At 38.1% G+C, this 23,285-nt stretch overlaps 1 protein-coding gene across 1 annotated transcript in view; it reads right to left on the bottom strand.

Annotated features, from left to right (window-relative positions):
- Positions 1-23,285, bottom strand: part of SAR1 (SUPPRESSOR OF AUXIN RESISTANCE1) — a 105,193-nt gene that overhangs the window by 52,468 nt on the left and 29,440 nt on the right. The window contains exons 5-7 of the mRNA XM_010276784.3: positions 19,780-19,840; positions 17,782-17,939; positions 5,779-5,861 (exon numbers count right to left, since the gene is read on the bottom strand). Of these exons, the coding sequence (XP_010275086.1) occupies positions 5,779-5,861; positions 17,782-17,939; positions 19,780-19,840 (302 nt within the window). The remainder of the gene's footprint in view (positions 1-5,778; positions 5,862-17,781; positions 17,940-19,779; positions 19,841-23,285) is intronic.

Below are 23,285 nucleotides of genomic sequence, written 5' to 3'. Positions count from 1 at the left end.
CACTGTTCTGGGAATAGGGACATTGGCAATGGAAGTGAGATAGGACCTGTAAGAGAGAGATAGACGATCATAGGATAAAAATTGGGAAATGCAGTGAGTTGTAGATGTGGTGCAATGCCGTTTCCCTTTACGGACGGCAATAGAGAGGTCAAGGTCATCCGCAGGAGGGGAAGTGGCAACAGTGGAAGGTGTCTCAGTGGGCCCTGGGACTGTAATACCTGGATCTAGAGCCGTAGAAGGAACTGGAGCTGGCCTGGACTGCCGGTGACCGGGTTCAACCTGCCTGCATCGCCTGTGATAGACTTTCAACTCCTGATCCCTCTGACCACCCTCACCATTACAGCCTTCATCACCCAATGGAATAGGTAAAGGAACAGCCTCAGATGTGTTAACCCCACTCTCACTGTGCTCCCCCTGAGGAAAAAGACCCAAATCCCCACTCTCACTACTCTCCCCCTAAGGAGAAACCCTAGGATAATAGGGTGTCTCCTCAAAGAAGGTGACATCCATGGAGACAAACTTCCTCCCGGAAACAGGATCATAGCAGCAATAACCCTTTTGAGTTTGTGCATAACCGAGGAAAATGCATTTGGAGGCCTTAGGGTCAAACTTGGAATGATGGGGCCCGAGATGCTGAACGAAGGAGGTACAACCAAAGGTTTTATGAGGAACAGTAAGCAACTCCTCGTCTGGGTATAGAAGTGTAAAAGAGGGTTTCATATCAAGGGCCCAAGAAGGAACCCAATTAATGAGATATACTGCCGTGGGGATAGCATCACCCCAGAAGCGAATAGGTACATTGGAGGTAAACATCTAGCCACCTCCAAGATGTGCCTATTCTTCCTTTCGGCAACCCCATTCTGCTGTGGTGTATGAGGACAAGTGCTCTGGTGAATAACCCCATGATTAAGGAGGTAAGAAGTTAATGGCTTAGCAAAGTTCCTTTGCATTATCGGATCTGAGAATTTTGATTTTGGCCCCAAACTGGGTTAGAATCATCTAATGAAAGTTTTGGGTCAGAGCGGGAACCTATCTCAAGAATGCATTAGATAGACCCAAGAAAACCATGTATAGTCATCAACAAACAACAGAAAATATCTGTACCCACCCATAGAAAGGATGTGATATGGCCCCCAAACATCAGTATGCACAATATCAAAAGAATTATTACTCCTTTTATTACTCAAAGAATAAGATGTTCGACAATGTTTGGCAAGCTCACAACTCTTACATCTCAACTTCGACATCTCAACAGACTCAAATAAAGCAGGAAACAGACTCTTCAAAGACCGAAAAGATAAATGACCTAATCGATTATGCCAAAGCATAACCGGACTCACAAACTGAGAAACAAAGGACTTCTTATCCACTGGCTCTTCCCAACGAGAACTCTCTCCGAGCAGATAGCTCCCATTCGTCTAACGGCCAGTCCCAATCATCTTCCTCGTCTCCAACTCCTAGAAAAACACATCGGTCAGGGAAAAAGGTTACTGAACAGTTCATATGTTCGGTAATACTACTGACTGAAAGCAGGTTAGTATCAAGCTTAGGAACATGCAAAATAGAAGATAAAGAGATGGTATCAGATAACTTGATGTCACCCTTGCCAGAAATGGGAACAAGAGAGCCATCAACAATGGATACTCTATCTCTACCAGAGGATAAGTGATATGTAGTGAACAAGGATGGCAAGCTAGTCATATGGTCGGATGCACCTGAATCTATTACCCAACAGTGTTCAGTATTACCTGGAGCTGAAACATGGTAGGCTGAGGCTCGAGTACCTGAATGTGCAAATGCAGACGTGGCAGGGACTGATGGTGACTAAGATGGCTAAGCTGAACTCCCAACTTCCTTTTCCAACTGTATTAGGGCAGCCCGAATCGCGACTAAGGTCTCTAGGAGTGTGCCTTTTGTGCCTGCTGAGGATGCTGAATCAGTATTCACAGCCACATGAGCATTACCCTTCTTATTTCTCAGTTTTGCTGGGACCAAATGAGGGTACAACTTCCAACAAGTATCTTTTGTATGCTTGGGTTTCTTGCAATGCTCACATACCAGATCCCGTTTGTCTTCCTTCATCTTGTCCCTTTCTGTATCACCCCCTGACTTAGGTTTAACAGCTGTCAGGGCTGGGGAAAAGGGCTGAGGTTGCATCATAACTTTCCTCCTGGTCCCTTCACTATGCACCAGGAAGTATGCTTGAGAGAGGGTCACACTATCTCTAGCCAATATCTATTGCCTCACAATGTCATAATCTGAATTCAGGCCAGCCAGAAATTCAAATACCCTATTCGTCTCGACTTGCTTTCTATAAGTCCGTGCATCTTTGGGACTTTCCCACTCAAGAGTCTCTAGATGATCAATTTCATGCCACAGGGATTTCAAGGTAGAGAAGTAGACAGAAACTAGTTTCTCTCCTTGTTTAAGACTATTCACTTTACACTTCAGTTCATAGGCTCTAGCAACGTTAAGGGGTTGGGAATAGGTTTCTTTCATAACATCCCATATCTCCTTGGCTGTCTTTGCCCACAAGTAATTTTGGCTGATATGTGGCTGCATAGAGTTACACAGCAATGTCCTAACCAAGTAGTTTTCTTGAACCCACTTGGTATACATTGGATCCTCCTTGGAAGGTTCTTTCACATCTCCCAAGAGATAACCTAGTTTTCCCCTTCCCCCAATAGCCATCATGGCTGATTGGGCCCATTCCAAGTAGTTTGACCCGTCAAATCTCACAGTTGTAATCTGAAACCCAATTTCAGATACACTACCATAACTGTTGTTCCCAAAACTACCTTCTCCCTGATTTTTAAACTCCATTCTAGGTCAAGAATCAGTAATTACGAACTATTAGGGTTACTATAACAGAAAACAGCACTTGAACAGTCGATCACAATCAGAAATCAGTATGGAATCAATGCAGGTCTGATCTGAAACCAATCTGCAATCACGGTATATGCATGAAACTAGTGCAGGTCTGATCTGAAACCAATCGGCAATCACAGTATATGCATGAAACCAGTGTAAATCTGATCTGAAACCAATCGGCAATCACAGTACCAAGCAGTCCGTACAAGTTTTCACCCCCTAAAAGAGCTCGGAACCAAGAGACAGGTCTGAAACCAGCTTAGAGAGCAATCTGAGATGCTGGAACAGAATTAGGGTTTTAATCGTAGGTCTGAAATAAGTGCTCAGCCGCACTTTCCAAGGGGTCCACAGTTAGGTCTTGCCGTAGGGTCAATGTGAAACCCTAAAAACTTATCACCTCTGAGAGAAAACCCTTAAAATGAACACTTTCCAAGAAGATAAAAGAGTTCAGCCCAACAGTTAGGTCTTGCCGTAGGGTTAATGTCAAACCCTAGAATAGATCACCTCTGAGAGAAAACCCTAAAAACTATCTTGACTGGTAGCAATCTCTAGAAAATAAATAAGACTTACCCAGAGAATTCTATTCGCTACCTTCCAATGTTGCCTGAACCCTAGCCTTCTCTGATTCTTCCTGATTACCAACACTCTGCAAGCCGTGCCAAGTCTTCGAACAGCTACTAAACTCTTCTGGTAACCTCCAAGAATCAGCCAATGAACACTTCTTTATAAACTTCCAGCCCTAGATAGTTCTCATGTGGTCGGCTGGACTAGACTCACATGAGAAACCCTAGATAGGCTCTGATACCAAATAAGCGATCAAGACTACAATCAGCCTTGAATCCTAATGGATTTCAGATTAGAAAAGGTAGAAGAAAAGTAAGGAAAAGAAGAAAAGAGAGGAGAACAGGAGAACACAAAGGTTTGAAAGGAGGGACAGATTCTCCCATTGATCTGCCGCCGCCACTCTCTTAGTATTTATAAGTTATGTTCAGTACATAGAGGAAAGGACAGAAGTGCCCTTCATACTTACATGACAAATAAAGCAAATAACAAACTGAAATAACAAGCCAACCACCAACTAACACTAACATGACTGAAACAAATAATTGCACATACGGTCCTACGAACACATTGGGGACCACAGCTGTGGGGCCCACATCAGTGTTCTCTACAGCATCTTTCTATGAAATTCTAAACATAGAGAGATAGTAAATTGACAAAATTATAAGCATAGATTTTATCAAATATCATCATTTAAGTAATGAAATTAATATATTTAAAAGATTTTAATCTTTTAGATATGATGATTTGCTATTTTTTCGATTAATATGCATGCTAATTGAAAAATAAAACTACGGTACTGGCCAAATATTAGTTATATATTATAAAGTTCTTATCACCTAGGTGTTGCCTAGGTGTCCTAGTGTCGCCCAAAATTGCCTAGGCGCCTTGACAACTATGTTGGCAAGGAAAAGTGATCTTTCACTAATGATCCAACCAATTCCAATTCCAACCAATTACGACATCTTACTGAAGTAAGGGTGCAACTAATAAAGATTGTGTCTTCCCCTGAAAAAGGTGGCTATCCTCGTTTGGTCTTCCTTTTTCTCTCCAAGGGAAAAAATTAATGTGGAGCACCAGTACGGCAGCCAATCTTTAGACAGTATAGGAGGAAAGAAATTCAAGAATTAAAAGAACCAGACTAAGGAAGCAGCTTTTTATCAGCACGAGACTAAGGATCATTGACAGAGACTACTTTGGCAAGGGTGACAAATTGGAGGAAACCATGTCTAGCATTGCTTGTTTCTCCAATGATTATATCATAAGGAGGGCAAACAATTGCAGAATCCTCAACTATGATAACATGAGCAAAATAGCCCACAGACACTACCGACATATCCTCTCATTTTGATGGGTGTTCTGTTTTTAAAAGCAGACATGGCACTATAATGGCTCTTTATTCAGGTCCTCTTGGATGCGAGGACTCAACAAGGCACAATTATTGACAGCATCACAAGGATTAAGATTTCGCCAAAACATCAACTACAATAACATTGTGGCTGAAAGAGATTCTATGGTACTAGTTGACTGGTTTACCAAATATCAACAACAAACTCGGAACATGGAAAAGTAGATATCTGATGAGGGAAGTTAAAAGGCTGGGAACTGAACTGAATGTCTGAATGCAACATTTTTTTGGACAGCGAGAAATGCCAATAGTATGGCTGAAGCTTTGGCTAGACAAGGGGCCCCAAGGCATCTATTCGGATGGAAAGTTACAATCGAAAACTAATTGTAAAAATATAACACACGATTTATAAATAAGTACAGAGGGAGCTAAGCAGGATGGCCAACAATGAGGTGTATGGAACGTAGCCCCTGTACATTAATCATTCTTTAATACTAATAAAAAATCCTATTGACACCAAAATTATGAAAATTCTGTTTTAGCATAGGCCAGAATGAAATGGAGCAGGTAATAGAGTTGAACTTGTGTCTTTTCATACTCAGCAAAGCCATACACAAATGCAGTTGCACTTTTTTATGTCCCAAATACAGCTACATGTCAAATTAGAGGATTTGGAGGTTCTTTTCTCCAGTAGTGTAGCAGTATAAACATACCATCCATACCTTGAATATATGATAAAATATTATAAATTACCAACAAAGACAGCTTTAGATGATAATAAGCAATGTAACAAAATCGATCTCAATTGCACTACCATAAGCATTCAACATTTGTGGGGGAATAAATAAGATTCTTTTAGCCATATAACAATCATCATAATGGACTGTCAGCACAAACACGAAAATGCAATGCAAATTAGGGAACATGACATCATGGAATATTTTACACAGAGAAAAATCAAGTAGTACGTTATTATTGCTCTTGCAGCTGAAACATACCAAGGAACGGTATAAGATAGCTAGAGGAATTAAACTCTTATCGTTGTTAACTTCACCAACACATAACTTTGAGATTGTAGTTCCTGAAAGGAAAATCATGGTAATAGTAGTAAAATCAATTTTAGATCTCTCAGACTGATCAAAAAAAAAATATGTTTTAAAACATAACTTCTAGGGATAAATTGCCACTAAAAAGAAGGCCTCGCAAGAAGTCACAAAATATAAATGAACTTCACCTTTTGGTAGGAAGTATTCTGCAACCACATTACTTAATGTTGAAAATGAGTAAATAGACTTGCAGGTTGAAACTCTAGCCTTATCTCTTTTTAGAAGCCAGACCACACTCATTGCATAAGTAGGATTAGAGTTACTGAGTCTTCTTTAAGTTGAAATAAGGTAATGGTAGTTCAGTTTGAGTCCTACTAGGATTCTTATCAGCCTAACAGTGTCTAACAGTTTGACACCTAGGAGTATTATGAATGTAACAGTTTTATAGTTTTCAAGGCGGCGCTCACCAAAGTGTTGCCTAGGCAACAAGGCACCCTTGGCTGGGTGCCTCAGCCAAACACCTTGACTTACATCAACTAGGTGCCCTACTGCCCTTCTAGGTGACTAGGCACCTAGAGTTATTGACTCTTTTTTAAATTGAAATAAGGTAGGTAATGGTAGTTCATTTTGAGTGGGCACCTCACCCAAACACCTTGACTTATATCAACTTTCCATCTTGAATATTTTTATATACACTTATTAGCCTTCTTTAGCTACTAATTGATAACAAGACTCCGTTTGGTTTGCAGACAGGATCGGAATCGGAACAATAGAATCTCAAAGAATCGGAATCCCCTATTCCCAACGACTATTTGGTTCAGTCCAGAATCGGAATCGGATTCCAATTGTTGTTGTTAGGTACATTTGGAGTTGGAATTGGAATCAACTGAAATTTTTCAATTTTGCATTAGTCTATTTATTATGTTACTATTACTTTACTAATAATTTATGAATATATAACTATTATTGTATTAGTACTTTGTTATTATTATCTTATTAGTAATTCATCAAAAAAAAAATTAGTATCTTATTAGTACTTAATAAATAATATTTTAGTATTTAATTAATTTATGAATATTTTATTAATATTTTATCGTTTTACTATTACTAGTAATATCTCTATTATTATATTTTATTAATAATTTATTATTTTATTATTATTTTTGTTTATTATATTAAAATTAATTTATTAGTATTTAATAATTAATATGTTAGTATATTATTATTACTTTAATTATATTATACAAATATTTCATTTATATTTAATTACTATTATTTAATAAAGAATAACTTTGTTTTCATTATTACTTTGTTGTTATCATTATTAATTTAACTAATATCTTAGTACTATCATTGACTTATGAATATTTAATTAATATATTATTATTTTATTATTTTTTCTTATTATTTTAATAGTATTCTTTTATTTTTATTTATTACTTTAAAACTAATTTATTATTATTTAATAATTAATAAGTTAGTATTTTATTATTACTTTAATTATATTATATTAATATTTTATTTGTACATAATTATTATAATGAATATTTAATAAATAATATATTTGTTTTTTATTATTAATTTATTTTATTAATATATTTTTATTATTGTACTATTACGTTCATAATATTTTATTATCTAATTACTAATGTGTTATTATTATTTCATGAATTGTTCATTAATATTGTATTATTATTTTATTATTACTTTAATTATATTTTATTTATACTTTATTATTTTCAATTTGTTAACATTATATTATAGTACTATTAATTTATTACTATTTTACAATATTTTTGTTAATACTTTATTCTACTATTTTTTATGCTATTACTAATATGTTATTACTTTTTATTATTATCTTATTATAAATTAAAAATATTTTATTATTTTATTAATATTAGGGTTTGGGGTTTTGGTCATGAGTTCTTTACTTTTTGACAGACTCTAGAATGGGATGGGGGCTTAGAATTGCCATTCCCCCATATGGGGGAATCCCATTCCCCCATATGGGGGAATCCCATTCCCCAAGATTGGGAATCGAAAAAACATTCCTGCCAAACAAACAGTTAGAATCAGAATGGGCTATTCCGATTCCAATTCAATGCACCTATTCAGGAAACCAAACGGGCCAAATTGCTCTAAAAAATACTTATTATAGTATTATTTTTGAACAATAATGAAATTTATATATTTAAAAGATTTTTATCTTTTAGATATGATGATTTGCCAGTTTTTTTATCAGCGACATAAGAAAATATTCATTCATTAAGGGTCTGTTTGGTTCACAGTTGGAATTGGAATCGAAATCCATTCGAATCAGAATTGGAATGGTCTATTCCCAGTCTGTTTGGTTCAGACAGGAATCGGAATGGGAATTGGAATCAGCTGAAATGGGATTTCAATATTTCATTCCCAAGGGAGGGGGAGGGAATGGCCATTCCCGCAAATAGGGGAATGGGATTCCGATTCCATCCAACCTAACTGTTGGAATCAGAATGTCCCATTCCAAACGGGCCTTAAATTTAAAAAGAAATGGATTGCAACAAGTTGTGAGAAAGAGAAAAACCATTACATAAACAGCCACCCAATACTGTATTACAATTGTGCCCAATACATATGTTGTTATTGGACTCCTGCTTTAGCTAAACCATCAGCCATTTTCTTTGAACATTCATGTCTCTAGACAACCATTTTAAGTGTCTGAAAACCTTTATGAGCTGCCAAACAACCTCCTCACCTTTTTTCAGCCATCCCACTGTCATCTTTGAATCACCTTCAATGATCAAACTACCAATTCCCATCTCTTTAGCTTTCTCAACCCCAAAAATTACAGCTAAAAATTCTGCTCTTACCAAATCACCTAGTTCAATTGGGCCTAAGAACAAGGCACAAAATAAAACAACCCTTGTCTCTAATCACCCCTCCAATTCCTGAGGGGCCTAGAATGTCCACACTACTTCATCGAAATTCAGTTTCATCCACCCACCCACTAGGGGTGACCAGACCTCTAGGAGCTTTTTGTTTCATAGAGGAAGAGCTTGCTCTCGCCCCCCAGCTCCTGAAGATATCCTCCACCTCGAAGTCCGAAAAGAGTTTCAAGGTCTTTACCCAATCTGCAGCTCTCATAGTTAAATTCTATCACTGTCACCTTACTCCTTTGCCTCCCCCAAAAATTTTTGAGTTTCTTTCTTCCCACACTATCCAAATAATTGTTGCCCTTGTACATCTCCACAGAATCCTCCTTCTTTCCATGCTCCTAAAAACAGAAGGGCTAAGCAACCTTTCCAAACTGGCAGGAGGGTTCCACCTGCAACCAAAAGGAGAACTAGGGAACTAACCAAAAGTTGGTTCTTTATATTTTAAAATTCCTATCACCTAGGCAATTAGGCGCCCCAGTGTTGCCCAGAATCACCTAGACACCTTGAATTATGAATTTAGAGCCTATAAATATGTATAGATGTTTTACACAAAGATCAATAAAGTTTTAGTGAGTTTTCATGAGCTTATGCTAATTATGGTGAGTGATTCCCATACCCTAGATTGATTCTGGGCACCCCATGAGAGATTCCGGGAATGCTTTTTTTTTGAAGAATCAAGAAAAAAATTTATTAAAAGTAAAAAGAGTTACATCCTAACATGCTTTGTTGTCTAGATGACACACCACATACATGTTAAGTACTTGAAGGGAGCTCCAGGCCATGGACTACTATACAAGAGTGGAGGAACTCTTAGAGATAGAGGGGTACACAAATGCTGATTCGCCTGGATCTATCTGACAAGAGGATCCACTACAAGGTATTGTACCTTCCTTGGTGGCAACCCGATGACTTGGAAGAGCAAGAAACAAATTGTGGTAGCTAGAAGCAGTGCTAAAGCTGGATATAGGGTCATGGCTCATAATACATGTGAATTAGTGTGGCTGAAAAATCTTTCGCAGGAGATGGGATTCTCAGTTAACAGACCTATGAAGTTGTATTGTGATAACCAAGTTGCAGTCAACATTTCTTCTTCTAACCTAGTCTTTCACGAGAGAACAAAGCATATTGAAGTTGAATGCCACTTTGTAAGAGAAAAGGTGATCAGTGGAATGATAAATACTCCTCATGCGAGTTCAAGACTCCCTCCCTCCCTCCCTATCTCTCTCTCTCTTCTCCACTCCCAACCACCATCGTCGTCTCCGCCCCATTCTCTACCTTTGCAACTAACGTAAAATAGAACATCGTTACAACTGATTTAAAACTAATTATTAATTATTTTAATCTTTACTAATTATTTAAATATTTTAATAGTTTTTAAGATATTAATTTGCTAATCACTAAATATCTTTTAATTGCTTCATAGACTTTATTACTATTTTTATTATTATTTTAATTCTTAATAATTTATTTTTAATTTATAAATTTATACGTACTTTCCAATTTTATTCTTATGTTAATAAATTATGTTTAACTCCAATGTGCCTATTCATTTCTGGGGCGATGCTATTCTTACAGCAGTGTATCTCATTAATCGAGTTACTTCACGGGTTCTGGACATGAAGCCTCCCTTTACCCTTCTATACCCCGATAAAGAATTATTTACTGTTCCCATTAAAACCTTTGGTTGCACTTGCTTTGTTCAGATTCTTGGACCTCATCGTTCCAAATTTGATCCTAAGGCCTCCAAATGCATTTTTCTCAGTTATGCACAAACTCAAAAGGGTTATTGCTGCTATGAACCTACTTCTGGGAGGAGATTTGTCTCGACGGATGTTACTTTCTTTGAGGAGGTACCCTATTACCCTAGGGTTTCTCCTCAAGGGGAGAGTAGTGAGAGTGGGGTTAGTGAGAGTGGGGTTAACTCATCAAAAGTTCCTTTACCTGTTCCATTGAGTGATGAGGGATGTAACGGGGAGGGTTGTCAAAGGTGTCAGGATTTGAGAGTCTATCAAAAGCGGTGGAGGCAGGTTGATTTCGGTCATCAGCAGTCCAAGCCAGACCCAATTCCTTCTACGGATCCAGATCCAGGTACCACAGTCCCTTTATCAGATCCAGGTCCCCCTGAGATACCTTCCACTGTTGCTACTTTACCTTCTTTGGATGACCTTGACCTCCCCATTGCAGTCCGTAAAGGCAAACGGCGTTGCACCACATCCACAACTCACTGCATTTCCCAGTTTCTGTCCTATGATCGCCTGTCCCCCTCTTATAGGTCCTTTCTCACATCCATTGTTGATATTCCTATTCCCAAAACAGTGCAGGAAGCCTTGTCAGTTCCTGAGTGGAAAGATGCAATGAAGGTTGAAATGGATGCCCTTCTGAGGAATAATACTTGGGAGCTAGTTGACTAGCCTAAAAGAAAGAAACCGGTTGGATGTAGATGGGTATTTACTGTGAAACATAATGCTGATGGTTCCATTGAAAGGTATAAGGCCCGGTTAGTTGCAAAGGGATTTACTCTGACTTATGGTATAGACTACTTGGAGACTTTTGCTCCAATAGCAAAGATGACCACTATTCGAGTTCTGCTATCCCTTGCAGCCAGTTATTCTTGGCCCTTGTTCCAGATGGATGTTAAAAATGCCTTCTTCAATGGAGACTTACAGGAAGAAGTCTACATGCAGTTACCTCCTGGATTTTATGATGCAGAAACAGGTAAGAAGGTTTGCCGGTTGAATAAAGCCTTGTATGGACTAAAGCAGTCCCCCAGAGCTTGGTTTGAAATATTCAGACAAGCCCTTGAAAGAGTGGACTCTTCCTTGTTCATGATTTGAAAGATTCAAACAGGCCTAGTCAGACCATACATTGTTCATTAAAAGAATGGACTCTTCCTTAACTTTGCTTGCTGTATATGTGGATGATATTGTAGTGACAGGGAAAGATAACAGTGAGATTGAGTCTCTTAAACAACTCCATCAAGAGTTTGAGGTGAAAGATCTGAGAGACCTACGATACTTCTTAGGTATTGAGGTTGCTAGATCTAAACATGGGATTTTTATTTCTCAAAGGAAGTATGTTCTAGATCTATTAGCAGAAACTGGAAAGTTGGGTGTTAAGCCTATAGATACACCTATTGAACAAAATCACAAGATCAGTGCAGAGGGTGAAGAGCCTCTTGAAGACAAAGCTATGTTCCAACGGTTGGTTGGAAAACTCCTCTATCTTTGTCTCACTCGACCAGACATCAGTTAGTTAGCGTTGTTAGTCAATATATGCACTCTCCTAGAACAACTCACCTCCTTGCAGTTAAGAGAATATTAGCATACTTGAAGAGATGTCCAGGTAGAGGTATATTATTCAAGAATAATGATCACATGAAGATAGATGTCTATACAGATGTTGATTGGGCTGGGAGTGTTGATGACAGAAGGTCTACCTCTGGATATTGTGCCTTTGTAGGAAGTAACCTTGTCTCCTGGAGGAGTAAGAAACAAAGTGTTGTTTCTCGTTCTAGTGTTGAAGCTGAATATAGATCTATGGCTAATGGTGTGGCTGAAATCCTATGGCTGAAGTCATTATTTGAGGAGTTGGGTATTGCTTAAGAGAAGCCATTAATGTTGTATTGTGATAATCAGACTGCTATTAATATAGCTCATAATTCGGTACAGCATGACAGAACTAAGCATATCGAAGTCAATCGACATTTTGTCAAGAAAGGGTTTCGTCTCAAGAAGTGTGTTTCTCGTACATCGCCTCCAGCATGCAGCTCGCAGATCTTCTCATCAAGGTTGTTCCAAGGAAGAAATTAGAGACAGACCTATGCAAGTTGGGAATGACAAATATCTATTCCCAACTTGAGGGGGAGTGTAGAGAACACTGATGTGGACCCCACTCCTGTGGTGTATAATCCCATGATCAAGTAGATAAGAGGCCAGTGGCTTGGTAAAGTATTCTTTCGCATTATTGGATCTGAAGATTTTGATTTTGACCCCAAACTGGGTTAAAATCATATGATGAAAGATCTGGGTCAGAGCAGGAACCTCATCTCGAGAGCGCATAAGGTAAACCCAAGAAAAACGGGTATAGTCATCAACAAACAACAAGAAATATCTGTACCCCCCCCCCCATAGAAGGGATGTGATACGGGCCCCAAACATCGGTGTGCACAACATCAAAAGAATTACTACTTCTTTTATTACTCAAGGAATAAGATGTTCTACAATGCTTTGCAAGCTCACAACTCTCGCATCTAAAATTTGACATCTGAACAGACTCAAACAAATTTGGAAACAAACTCTTCAAAGACCAAAAGGATAAATGACCTAACCGATTATGCCAAAGCATAACCGGACTAACTGACTGAGAAACAAAAGACTTCCTATCTTCATGATCTTTTCAATGAGAACTCTCTCCAAGCAGATAGATCCCATTCGTCTCACGGCCAGTCCCAATCACCTTCCTTGTCTCCAAGTCCTAAAAAATACATCGATCAGGAAAAAAAGTTACTGAACAATTCTGATGTTTTGTAATACTACTGACTGAAAGCAAATTAGTATCAACCTTAGGAACATGTAGAACTAAAGATAAGGAAATGGTATTAAACAACTTGATGTCTCCCTTGCCAGAAATGGGAACAAGGGAACCATCAGCAATGGACACTTTATTTCTACCAGAAGATAAGTGATAGGTAGTGAACAATGATGGCAAGCTAGTCATATGGTCAGATGCACCTGAGTCTATTACCCAACAATGTTCAGTGTTACATGGAGCTGAAGCATGGTAAGCTGAGGCCCGAGTACCTGAATGAGCAAAGGCTGATGTGGAAGGAGCTGATGATGACTGAGATGATTGAGCTGAATTCCCAACTTCCTTTTCCAACTAAGTTAGGGCAGCCCGAACAGCAACTAAGGTGTCTAGGGGCGTGCCTTTTGTGCCCGATGAGGATGCAGAATCGGTATTGACACTTTATTTCTACCAGAAGATAAGTGATAGGTAGTGAACAATGATGGCAAGCTAGTCATATAGTCAGATGCACCTGAGTCTATTACCCAACAATGTTCAGTGTTACATGGAGCTGAAGCATGGTAAGCTGAGGCCCGAGTACCTGAATGAGCAAAGGCTGATGTGGAAGGAGCTGATGATGACTGAGATGATTGAGATGAATTCCCAACTTCCTTTTCCAACTAAGTTAGGGCAGCCCGAACAGCAACTAAGGTGTCTAGGGGCGTGCCTTTTGTGCCCAATGAGGATGCAGAATCGGTATTGACAGCCATATGGGCATTACCCCTTTTGTTCCTCAGTTTTGCTGGGACTAGATGAAGGTGCAGCTTCCAACATGTGTCTTTAGTATGCTTGGGTTTCTTGCAATGTTCACACACTAGATCCCGCTTATCTTCCTTCTTTATATCCCTTTCTGTATCACCCCCAGACTTAGGTTTAACTGCTGCCAAGGCTGGTGGGAAGGGTCGATGCTACATCATAACCTTTCTCCTAGTCTCTTCACTATGCACCAAGGAGTAGGCTTTAGATAAGGTCACACTGTCCCTTGTTAGTATTTGTTCTCTCACAATATCATAGTCAGGATTCAGACCAGCTAGGGATTCAAAAACCCTATTAGTTTCAACTTGCTTTCTATGAATCTGTGCATCCTTCTGACTTTCCCACTCAAGTGTTTCTAGGTGGTCAATTTCATGCCACAAAGATTTCGAAGTAGAGAAGTAAACGGAGACTGGTTTCTCTCCTTGCTTAAGGTTATTAACCTCACACTTCAATTCATAGGCCCTAGCAACATTAAAGGGTTGAGAGTAAGTCTCTTTCATGACATCCCAAATTTCCTTGGCTGTTTTTGCCCACAAATAGTTCTGGCTGATATGTGGCTGCATAGAATTGCACAGACATGTCATAACCAAATAGTTCTCCTAAACCCATTTGGTATAAATTTGGTCCTCCCTAGATGGTTCTTTCACATCTCCCAACAGGTAGCTAAGTTTTCCTCTACCCCCAATGGCCATCATGGCCGATTGAGCCCATTCTACGTAGTTGGATCCATCAAACTTCACAGTTGTAATCTGAAAGACATTTTCAGACATTTTACCATAATTGCTAGTCCCAAAAACACCTTCCCCCTGATTCTTGAACTCCATTCTTGGTCAAGAATTAGCAATAAAAAACTTTTGAAGCTACTGTAATAGAAAAAACAGCACCTAAACAACTGATAACAACCAGCCTAGGTCTTCCAAAAACAAGGAAAAACAAAATTCTGTATGAAACCAGTTCAAATCTGATCTGAAACCAACAACAGTTCTGAATTTTAGGGTTTTCTCTCAAAACCCTAGAAAGAAAAAAAAGGTTTTCCAGCCGCACCTCTCAGAACAGACCAAGATGATTCTTTCAAGGTTATTCTCAAGCAAAAAAAACTTACTTTATGAAAGAAAATCTCTGGCCGCCACCTTCTGTCTTATGCAGAACCCTAATCTTGGGGATTCGAAGCCTTTTTTAATTCTTCCTGACTACTAGAACTCTCCCAGCCTTCTACAATCTTCTTAGTAGTAGCCGCACAGTACTAGTAGCCTCCAAGAATCAGTCGATCCTCCTTTGTTGAAAAACTTTTAAACCTGGGAAATTCTCATGTAGTCAATCTAATTAGACTAACATAAGACCACCTTCTCTACAACCAGTTTTAGGTTTTGAACAGAAATTCTGATTGCCACCTTCATTCTTGATAAAGAACCTGATCTTGGACTCTTTATCTTTCTCTGATTCTTCCTGATTATCAAGAACACAATCCACTCTTTGGACAGCTGCTACAGTCTCTGATAACCTCCAAGAATCAGCCGAAAAAGGGAGAAACCCTAATCCTTGCTCTGATACCAAATAGTCGATCAAGACTACAATCAGTCTTGAATTCGAAAGCAAAAAGAAAGATTTCAGAAGAAAAGAAGAAGAAAGGGAGAAAAGAAGTACACGAAGGGTTTTTGAAAAGAGAGAGAGGGTCATATATGTTGACTAATTGTAAAAGGGCTGAATTTCCCTTATTGCTTACATGGCAAATAAACTAATAAAAAAGCTGAAATAACAAGTTGTAACAACAAACTGAAATAACTACCAACACTGACACAACTAACAAAAAACATATTCTATGCTGCCAATACGAACACAGTGGGGACCACAGCAGTGGGGTCCACATCAGTGTTCTCTACATTTTTTTTATTAATTATTAATTATTTTAATTTTTATTAACTATTAAATATTTTAATAGTTTTAAGATACTAATTTGATAATTATTAAATATTTTTTCATTGCTTCATGGACTTTATTACTATTTTCATTATCATTTTAACGCTTAATAATTTATTTTTAATTTATAAATTTATATGTATTTTTCAATTTTATTCTTATTTTAATATAATCTTTTTTATTTTTTATAATTTACTCATATTTTTCAATATTATTTTGAATTTAATAAATTATTTTTTATGAACTAATGCAAATTGAACTCCAAAATACCAAATAGTCTGTTTTAGGGGTAAAATAGTAAAATCACGAAATTATAGATGCTGAAGGTTTGATCTAACACAAACAACCTTATCTATTTAGAGCCTCTAAAAAGTAGAAAAGCATCTATGCCTCTTTTGAGATTTCAGACACTGAATATCATTTTAACTTTTACAGATTTCAGATTTATCAAACGCCACCTTTTTACCAATCAACCAATCTATCTATACATGCAAATACAATTATACATACAGACATAAATACACACACACACACACACACAGATTGGGTATTTGGGCCATGTGGGCCTTAATCTTCTTGCTTGAATTTTTTATTTTTAGTTGTATTTGTGTTAATGGGCCTGTTAACTTTTAATTTGTCTTTACGAGCTGGCTGCCCTAATAAAAATTAAGGAACTGGAGAGACTAGAGAGATCATCTAACTCTCTCTCTCTCTCTCTCCTCTCAAAAAGTTATTTGGCAGGGACACAACCCCCCTAAAGAGTTTCTTCTTGACAGGTAATACATTTGAAGATTGATGGTTGTAACTTGTGAGGTTCTTCAGTAAAGAATAACTAATTAGTGTATTTCTCCCCACATGTGCTCTTTGTGTAAAGCAAGTTGCACAACCATAAGCAATTTGCTAATGTCCTCCTCAGGCACCAATATTTATAATCTAGAGTTAGGGCTACCACCTCAACCCAGTTGCTATCCAATCCCATGTAAGTTGGATGTTAGTTAGGTTTAACTCCTGCACATGCTCCATTATGTAAGAGTTGGTGGTTTTGCCAAAGAGCCCACTATTACAATAGGATATGGGCCTAATATTGGTACACTCGGATCCTTAGGCCATGGGTCAAATCCATTTAAACCTAGCCATTGAGCCTATGGAGGCCCATGTTAGCTTTTAAGGCTTCTTTGTAGGAAAGAACCTATTTCATGGACTGAAAAGGTTTTTTTTTTTTTTTGATAAATGACTGAAAGGTTTTTTTATGCCCACAAGTTTCTTTTGAGTCTAATCTGAGGGTTTGTTCTATTTCCCAAGGGTATGGAGAGTTAGGATTTTTTTATCCTTTTGTAGGGAGATTTAAAATGGATCAAATGTGTATATATTAGGTCTCTTAGCCTTTTTTAGGTGCAGGTAGGGAAGGTTTTTTTTTTCTTGTCCCTACATCCTTCCCCCATTCTTCTGTATTCTTCTCTTTTCTTTTTAAAAGAGGTTGTTACCTATGGGGAAAGAAAAGCCATGACCAGGTGGCCCTACAGTTAAGTGTCCCAAAAAATAGCATAATCATGATAACTTCAATATTGATTCACTTCCAAATAAATGTTAGGAAACAAAAGTATGGAATCTAAATCAGCAAGTTATACCAAAAGAAAAAAGAAAAAAAAAAAAAAAAAAACTAAGGGATTGTTCGAGAATGTTAATGGTTCCGTTTTAAAAGCAAAACTACTCGCATTGTCAAAATCCCCCTAAATCAGCAAGCGGGTAAGAGAGACACAAATCCGAACAAAAATTAAGCAAGGATGGTAGAAGTTGCCTGTCACCGTTGGAATGTTAAATGTATAACTCAGAATCCTAGTGTAACTTAGAAGATCCCACACTCGTAAGTTCCCATCAACATGAAGCACAAAAATCAATTTGTTTCCATGCACCTCCAGTACTGCTAAATCCAGCACAGCTCCAACTGTCCTACCCCTACACGTTGTGCAAAATACATGTAATACTACAATTTAATAAATAGCAAAAAGTAATTGATTGCATTAAGCTAAAAAGATCATTGCTTTGACCTTACAAATGAGCAGCATAATAATCCAAATAAAAAAGATAACCAATTAAAGTTGTGATAAGATTAAAATAGAGGGGAGAATTCAATGTCTTACAGGCACTATATATGGGACTTACTTTTATGGCATGGATTTATATTCCATTCAATTCTAGGAATTGCATGCTATTTCTTTCAGTGTGGTAACATGACAACAATTAGTGCGCTGTTTTTTACTGTCACTATTAGTGCAGTGCTCAAGTACAATATTTAGTTTTAATTTAAAGAAATACCAAAGCTTGATTACAATAAATATTACAAGGAACTCTAAAGACGTGTTAGATGCAATTCAATGGATTACTCTCAAGCATAAGAAGCATTACTGAAAGAAGAAGGTAGTAATTTTAACGGTTTATCTCATCATCAAACTAAGCTTTTATCTGAATCCAGTCCACCCCTCCCAAGATACCAAATAGCCAACACCAGAACAAAATAAAAATTGCATTTGTCATCGTAAGAAACGTGTTTAGGGGAATAATAGGATGATGAAAGCAAACTATATGAAAGGTGTTTAAAGATACAGTGAGCAGTACACTTTCTTTTACCTTTACTTCAGCAATAGGTGCTAAAGAACGAATTTTGGGCATGTTGCTTCATTGACTGGAGGTGTAAGAAGCTCAACTGAAGATGTGGGAACAACTTGCTCATGATTGTGCCTATACCATTTGTACCACCACTGTATGACAGAGGCAGAAATAAAGGTAGGAGGATTAACAAGTGGAGGAACAGGAATAGAAGCGGTAGGAGAAAATGAGGACTCAACAGGAGGAGCAAGAGAAGACTCAACAGGAACAATAGAAGACTCATCAACAGATTCAACAAGGGCATGAATGGGAAAAGCAAGATCAAACAATTCAATGGAATGCTCACCTTAGAAGGAAAGCTATAGAAACTAACTCTACAAAAATGACATCCATTGAAACAAATCAGGTACCATTAACAGGATCATAACAACAATAACCCTTCTGTGTGTAGGCATAACCAAGGAAGATGCATTTCCAAGCCTTAGGTTCAAACTTGTGCCTTTTAGAGCTAGGAATATGGACATAACGAGTGCACCCAAAGATACAAAGAGGAAGAAAAAATGTTAGTATTAGGGAAAAGAAAACTAGAAAGAGACTAAAGTCCCAACACTCTAGATGGCATATAATTGATTACATAGGTGCTTGTAAATACTGTATCCCCCAAAAACTTTGCAAGGACATGGGAGTCAAACATAATATTTCTGGCAACTTTTCAACAATATGATGTTTTTCCATCTCTACCACTCCATTTTGTGGAGCATAGGTACATAAGCTTTGAGGAACATCCCCAAAATTTTCAAAATAGGAAGAGAAACTTCTCAAAATAATCCTTAGCATCATCAAAATGGAATATTCTAATACAAATATCCAACTGAGTAAGAACAATAGAATTGCTTTACAATTTTTGGAACTTCATCATGAGATCGCATCAAATAAATCCATATATATTTGGAAAAAATATCAATGAATAAGATAAAAGCCTTGAAGTAATTCCTACTACCACCACCTCTTCTATCACATCTTTTTTTCTATATGAAGCGTAATTATAGGAAATTGATAATTTCAACCATAGAACATTAAACTATTTTTCCCCTTTACAATAGTTTTTCAAACACTTTTAGTGTTTACTGTAAAAGAACAAAAATTAAACTACTTTCTTATACAAGATTACATTTAGAAAAAAGAATACCTAGCCATAAGACCCCACAAACGACCAATCCCAACATCATCTCGCAATTCATGCATGAAACCTGCACACCAATGGCATATGCCATACATGGAATATAAAACCATCACAACAATATGAGAAATGATATACAAAATACAAAAATAAATAAATAAATGCATGGTTTACAATATCCATAAATTCCATAATATTTCTGTTGTTAGACAGTTTTGTATGCCCTTAGCTTCAATCAGAATGATGTACTTTATGAGTTTATTGTAAATGAATAAAAGTGCATATTTGATTCATGTTCCCTTGGTATGTTTCTGTGTAATACCCTTAAACTGGACACTTAATGAGACTCGTGTTATTTTAGAATGTTCACAGCCAGTGGGTCGGTCTGGGGAGACCTATCCTGACAAGGCTGACACTGTGGTGCCACCAAGTCGGTTGGGGTGGCCTGTCTCAGCTGCCAGGGTGAGACCCTAGGCACATACAGTGTAGGATTAATTGAATCTATGAACTGGACCAGATTTCCAGTATTGCCCTGGACCTTGGAGATTGATGGGCAAAACTGGAAAGTTACACCCGACCCCTAGACTCGATTATGATACTGCACTAGGTGTCGGATCGGGCTGTCTTTGATGTACCAATCAGTGAGATCCTTAGCGGGGGCCAAAACCTAGGTATGTTGGGACAGTCCGAGAATTCATCTAAGTGGGTGATCATAGTGACAGGATCAGCCCCTTTGTCGGACAAAGATAATGATCAGGGATGCACTCTCACTAATGGAAACCAAGACTGTCGGTAGCCGATTTCAACCGTTGAGATTTGTTTTGCAAAATATATTTTATATGAGATATAAAAGTATATACATTATGGTTTCTAAAATGTTTGCAATAAGGTTTTAATTCCCGGGATCCATATAAGTGGAGAGTGCAACACTGTTCCTTGCAGCCGAGGGAGAGGTCCTCTCTTGTCGGGCAGTGTATGATCATTATGGGCTGAGAGGTTAAGTGTAAGACCATTGAGGATAATGCTTGATGGGCTAATCTTGCATCTGCCCACAGTCCCTGGGTGTTACAAGGTGGCTTGGCCCAGGGACCACTTAGGGTAAGTGTTGGGCCCATAGAGCCCATTCGATGGGTTTCAGGGGGTGCACCGTCTTTAACAGTGTATTCGGACAGGCCTTGTAACAAAGGTTGGGCCGAACCCATGTGGCTGATGTGTAGATCAATGCTTGGGTCCCATGCCCATACAAGGAAGCCCAACTGGGCAGCAGTTAGGAAGGTTAAGTGAGCACATAAGCTTAATGGGCCTAAAGCCCATTTCGAACTGGGCTATTCATTTAGTTATTTAAAGGGGCGAATTCTGAGATGGATTAGCAGATAGGATGGGGTCTTGACCCTATCCACTCAGAGAGTCCAGATCTGAATGTGATTCAGATTTGGAAACCTCCTAATGAGATTAGGAGAAAGTTAATCTAAACTGCAGATAAGATAAAGGTTTATCCCTATCACCTAAAGAGAAGTCTTTCATATTTGGATAAGCTGCTCCTAATTGGATTAGGAGCTGATCTTTTAGGTTAACAAAAGGAGGGGGCGGCAGCCTTTAGGAGACACACAAATCATCAGATTTTCTTTAGTGCTGAAATCAAGAAGAGAGAATTCTGCACCCTACGAATACTCTCTTGCCGCCTCCCTGTTCTTGCCGCCCTGTTTGCCAGTTCGATCTCCAGTTGTGGAAGAAGTCAAGATTGGATCTTGACATCAATTCTTTAAGAAAGGATTGAAAGAAAGTTGTGCTCACGTACCATCCTGCTGATTCTTACGAAGGACAGAGTTCTTGGAGAATAACACTACTGATTCTGCTCCATCCTGCACTGCACCATCTTCAGTGGGAGCAGTTTTTGAATCCTTCCTTGGGCATGAACACCTTCGTTGGGAGATACTACTTCTCCGTATCAGGTATAATTCTCTCCTACTCCTTTTGGTTCAGATCTGATTCAGTTTAAGGTTCAAGAATGATCCTTGAAAATATGATTTTCTAAATAGGGAATGCGATTCCCAGTTGAAGGGAGAGAAAAATTTTTGAAATTTGCCCCTTATTCCGCAATCTTTGGGCGTCCATGGGATGGATCTCTCATCCCTTCATTTTGCAACATATTTCCATTTCCATGGTTATCGACATGCAATATTACTGGAATCGACAGATTCCTCGATGAAAGCTACCGGTGCTATGTGGATACAAGAGATGGTATTATAACTTAAGTTGATGACAGTAGTTTAGATGTAGAGTAGCAATGATGTTTCGCACCTAATGAACATGATTACCACTTTGAACCAGCTCGAAATATTATTGGAAATTTGGAATTGACATATTACCCAATGAAAGCTACTGATTCTATGTGGATTGTGAACTACAAGAGATACGATTATAGCATAAATTGGTGACAATAGTTTAGATATGTGTAGTAGTGCTCTTGCCCACCTAATAGACATGATTACAAGCAACCTCGAAATTCTTTTCAAATGCGAAGTTAAATCTTAGTAATAACTTGTAAGATTTCAGAAAGTTCAGGAGATGGAGGGGTTTGTGGCTGCAGGGCAATGGAGGAGAGCTTTGAATTTTGAAGCCAAGGACTTTCTGTTTGAAGAACTGAGAATCAAGGGAGTGCTGAGTCTGAAAATCAGGGAAGTAAAGAAGGCTATACATTGTTGCTGCAAGGTATAAAAGTGATCAAATGGTTTAGGGACTTTGTGATGGAAGCAAGCTCCAAAGGTAAGCAAAGGAACTGGAAGGAACTGAGTACTGGAGACGGAAAGAGATACGTATTAGAATGTAGGAGACTAGGAGGAACAACAAAAGAGGTTATCTAGCTTTACTTGAATTCTTCGGGAAAGGCAGAAAACAGCTAGTCTGCTTTCTCGAAGGAAGACAGGGACTTGGAGGAAGGAAGTTGCCAGACTGATGAACGAGTTCCCCCAATGCCTGCTAACAGCAAATGTTGAGACCTCGAAGGAGGCAGAAAAACTTAACAAAAAATCCAGTAAAGACGAAGACCTGGAGCAAGAGTTTGTGGCCATGGTGAAAAGTAATGGGCAGAGCAGGATGACTGGCTACACCAGGAGAGAAGAATGGGAAAACAAATATGTAATCCAAGCCAAAAATCATGTTTAAGTGACTACAGGAGAATTGCAGACCTGCTAAAGCTAGGGGTGAGCATAATTCAGTTGAAACCGAATAACCGAACAGAATTTTCGGTTTTGGTGTTTTCAGTTCGGTTATTTCAAAAAATCGGTTCGGTTTTGGTTTTAAAAATCGGTTTATCAAACTTCGGTTTTCGGTTTCGGTTGTGAGATTTAGTAGTTCGGTTAACCGGAAAAAAAAAAAAAACAAACAAAACAAACAAACAAACTTTTAGAGAGTAAATTGGTAAACATGCAGATATAATGAAAACCCAAAGGTTATTAGCCGTTGGTCAAAACCCAAAAACTGAACTTTTAGGGATAACTTGGTAAATATACAGA

The sequence above is a fragment of the Nelumbo nucifera genome, chromosome 3 (genome assembly GCF_055504915.1).
Source record: "Nelumbo nucifera cultivar China Antique chromosome 3, China Antique-T2T, whole genome shotgun sequence".
NCBI lineage: Eukaryota > Viridiplantae > Streptophyta > Magnoliopsida > Proteales > Nelumbonaceae > Nelumbo > Nelumbo nucifera.
This window is presented reverse-complemented; position numbering and strand designations above follow the sequence as displayed.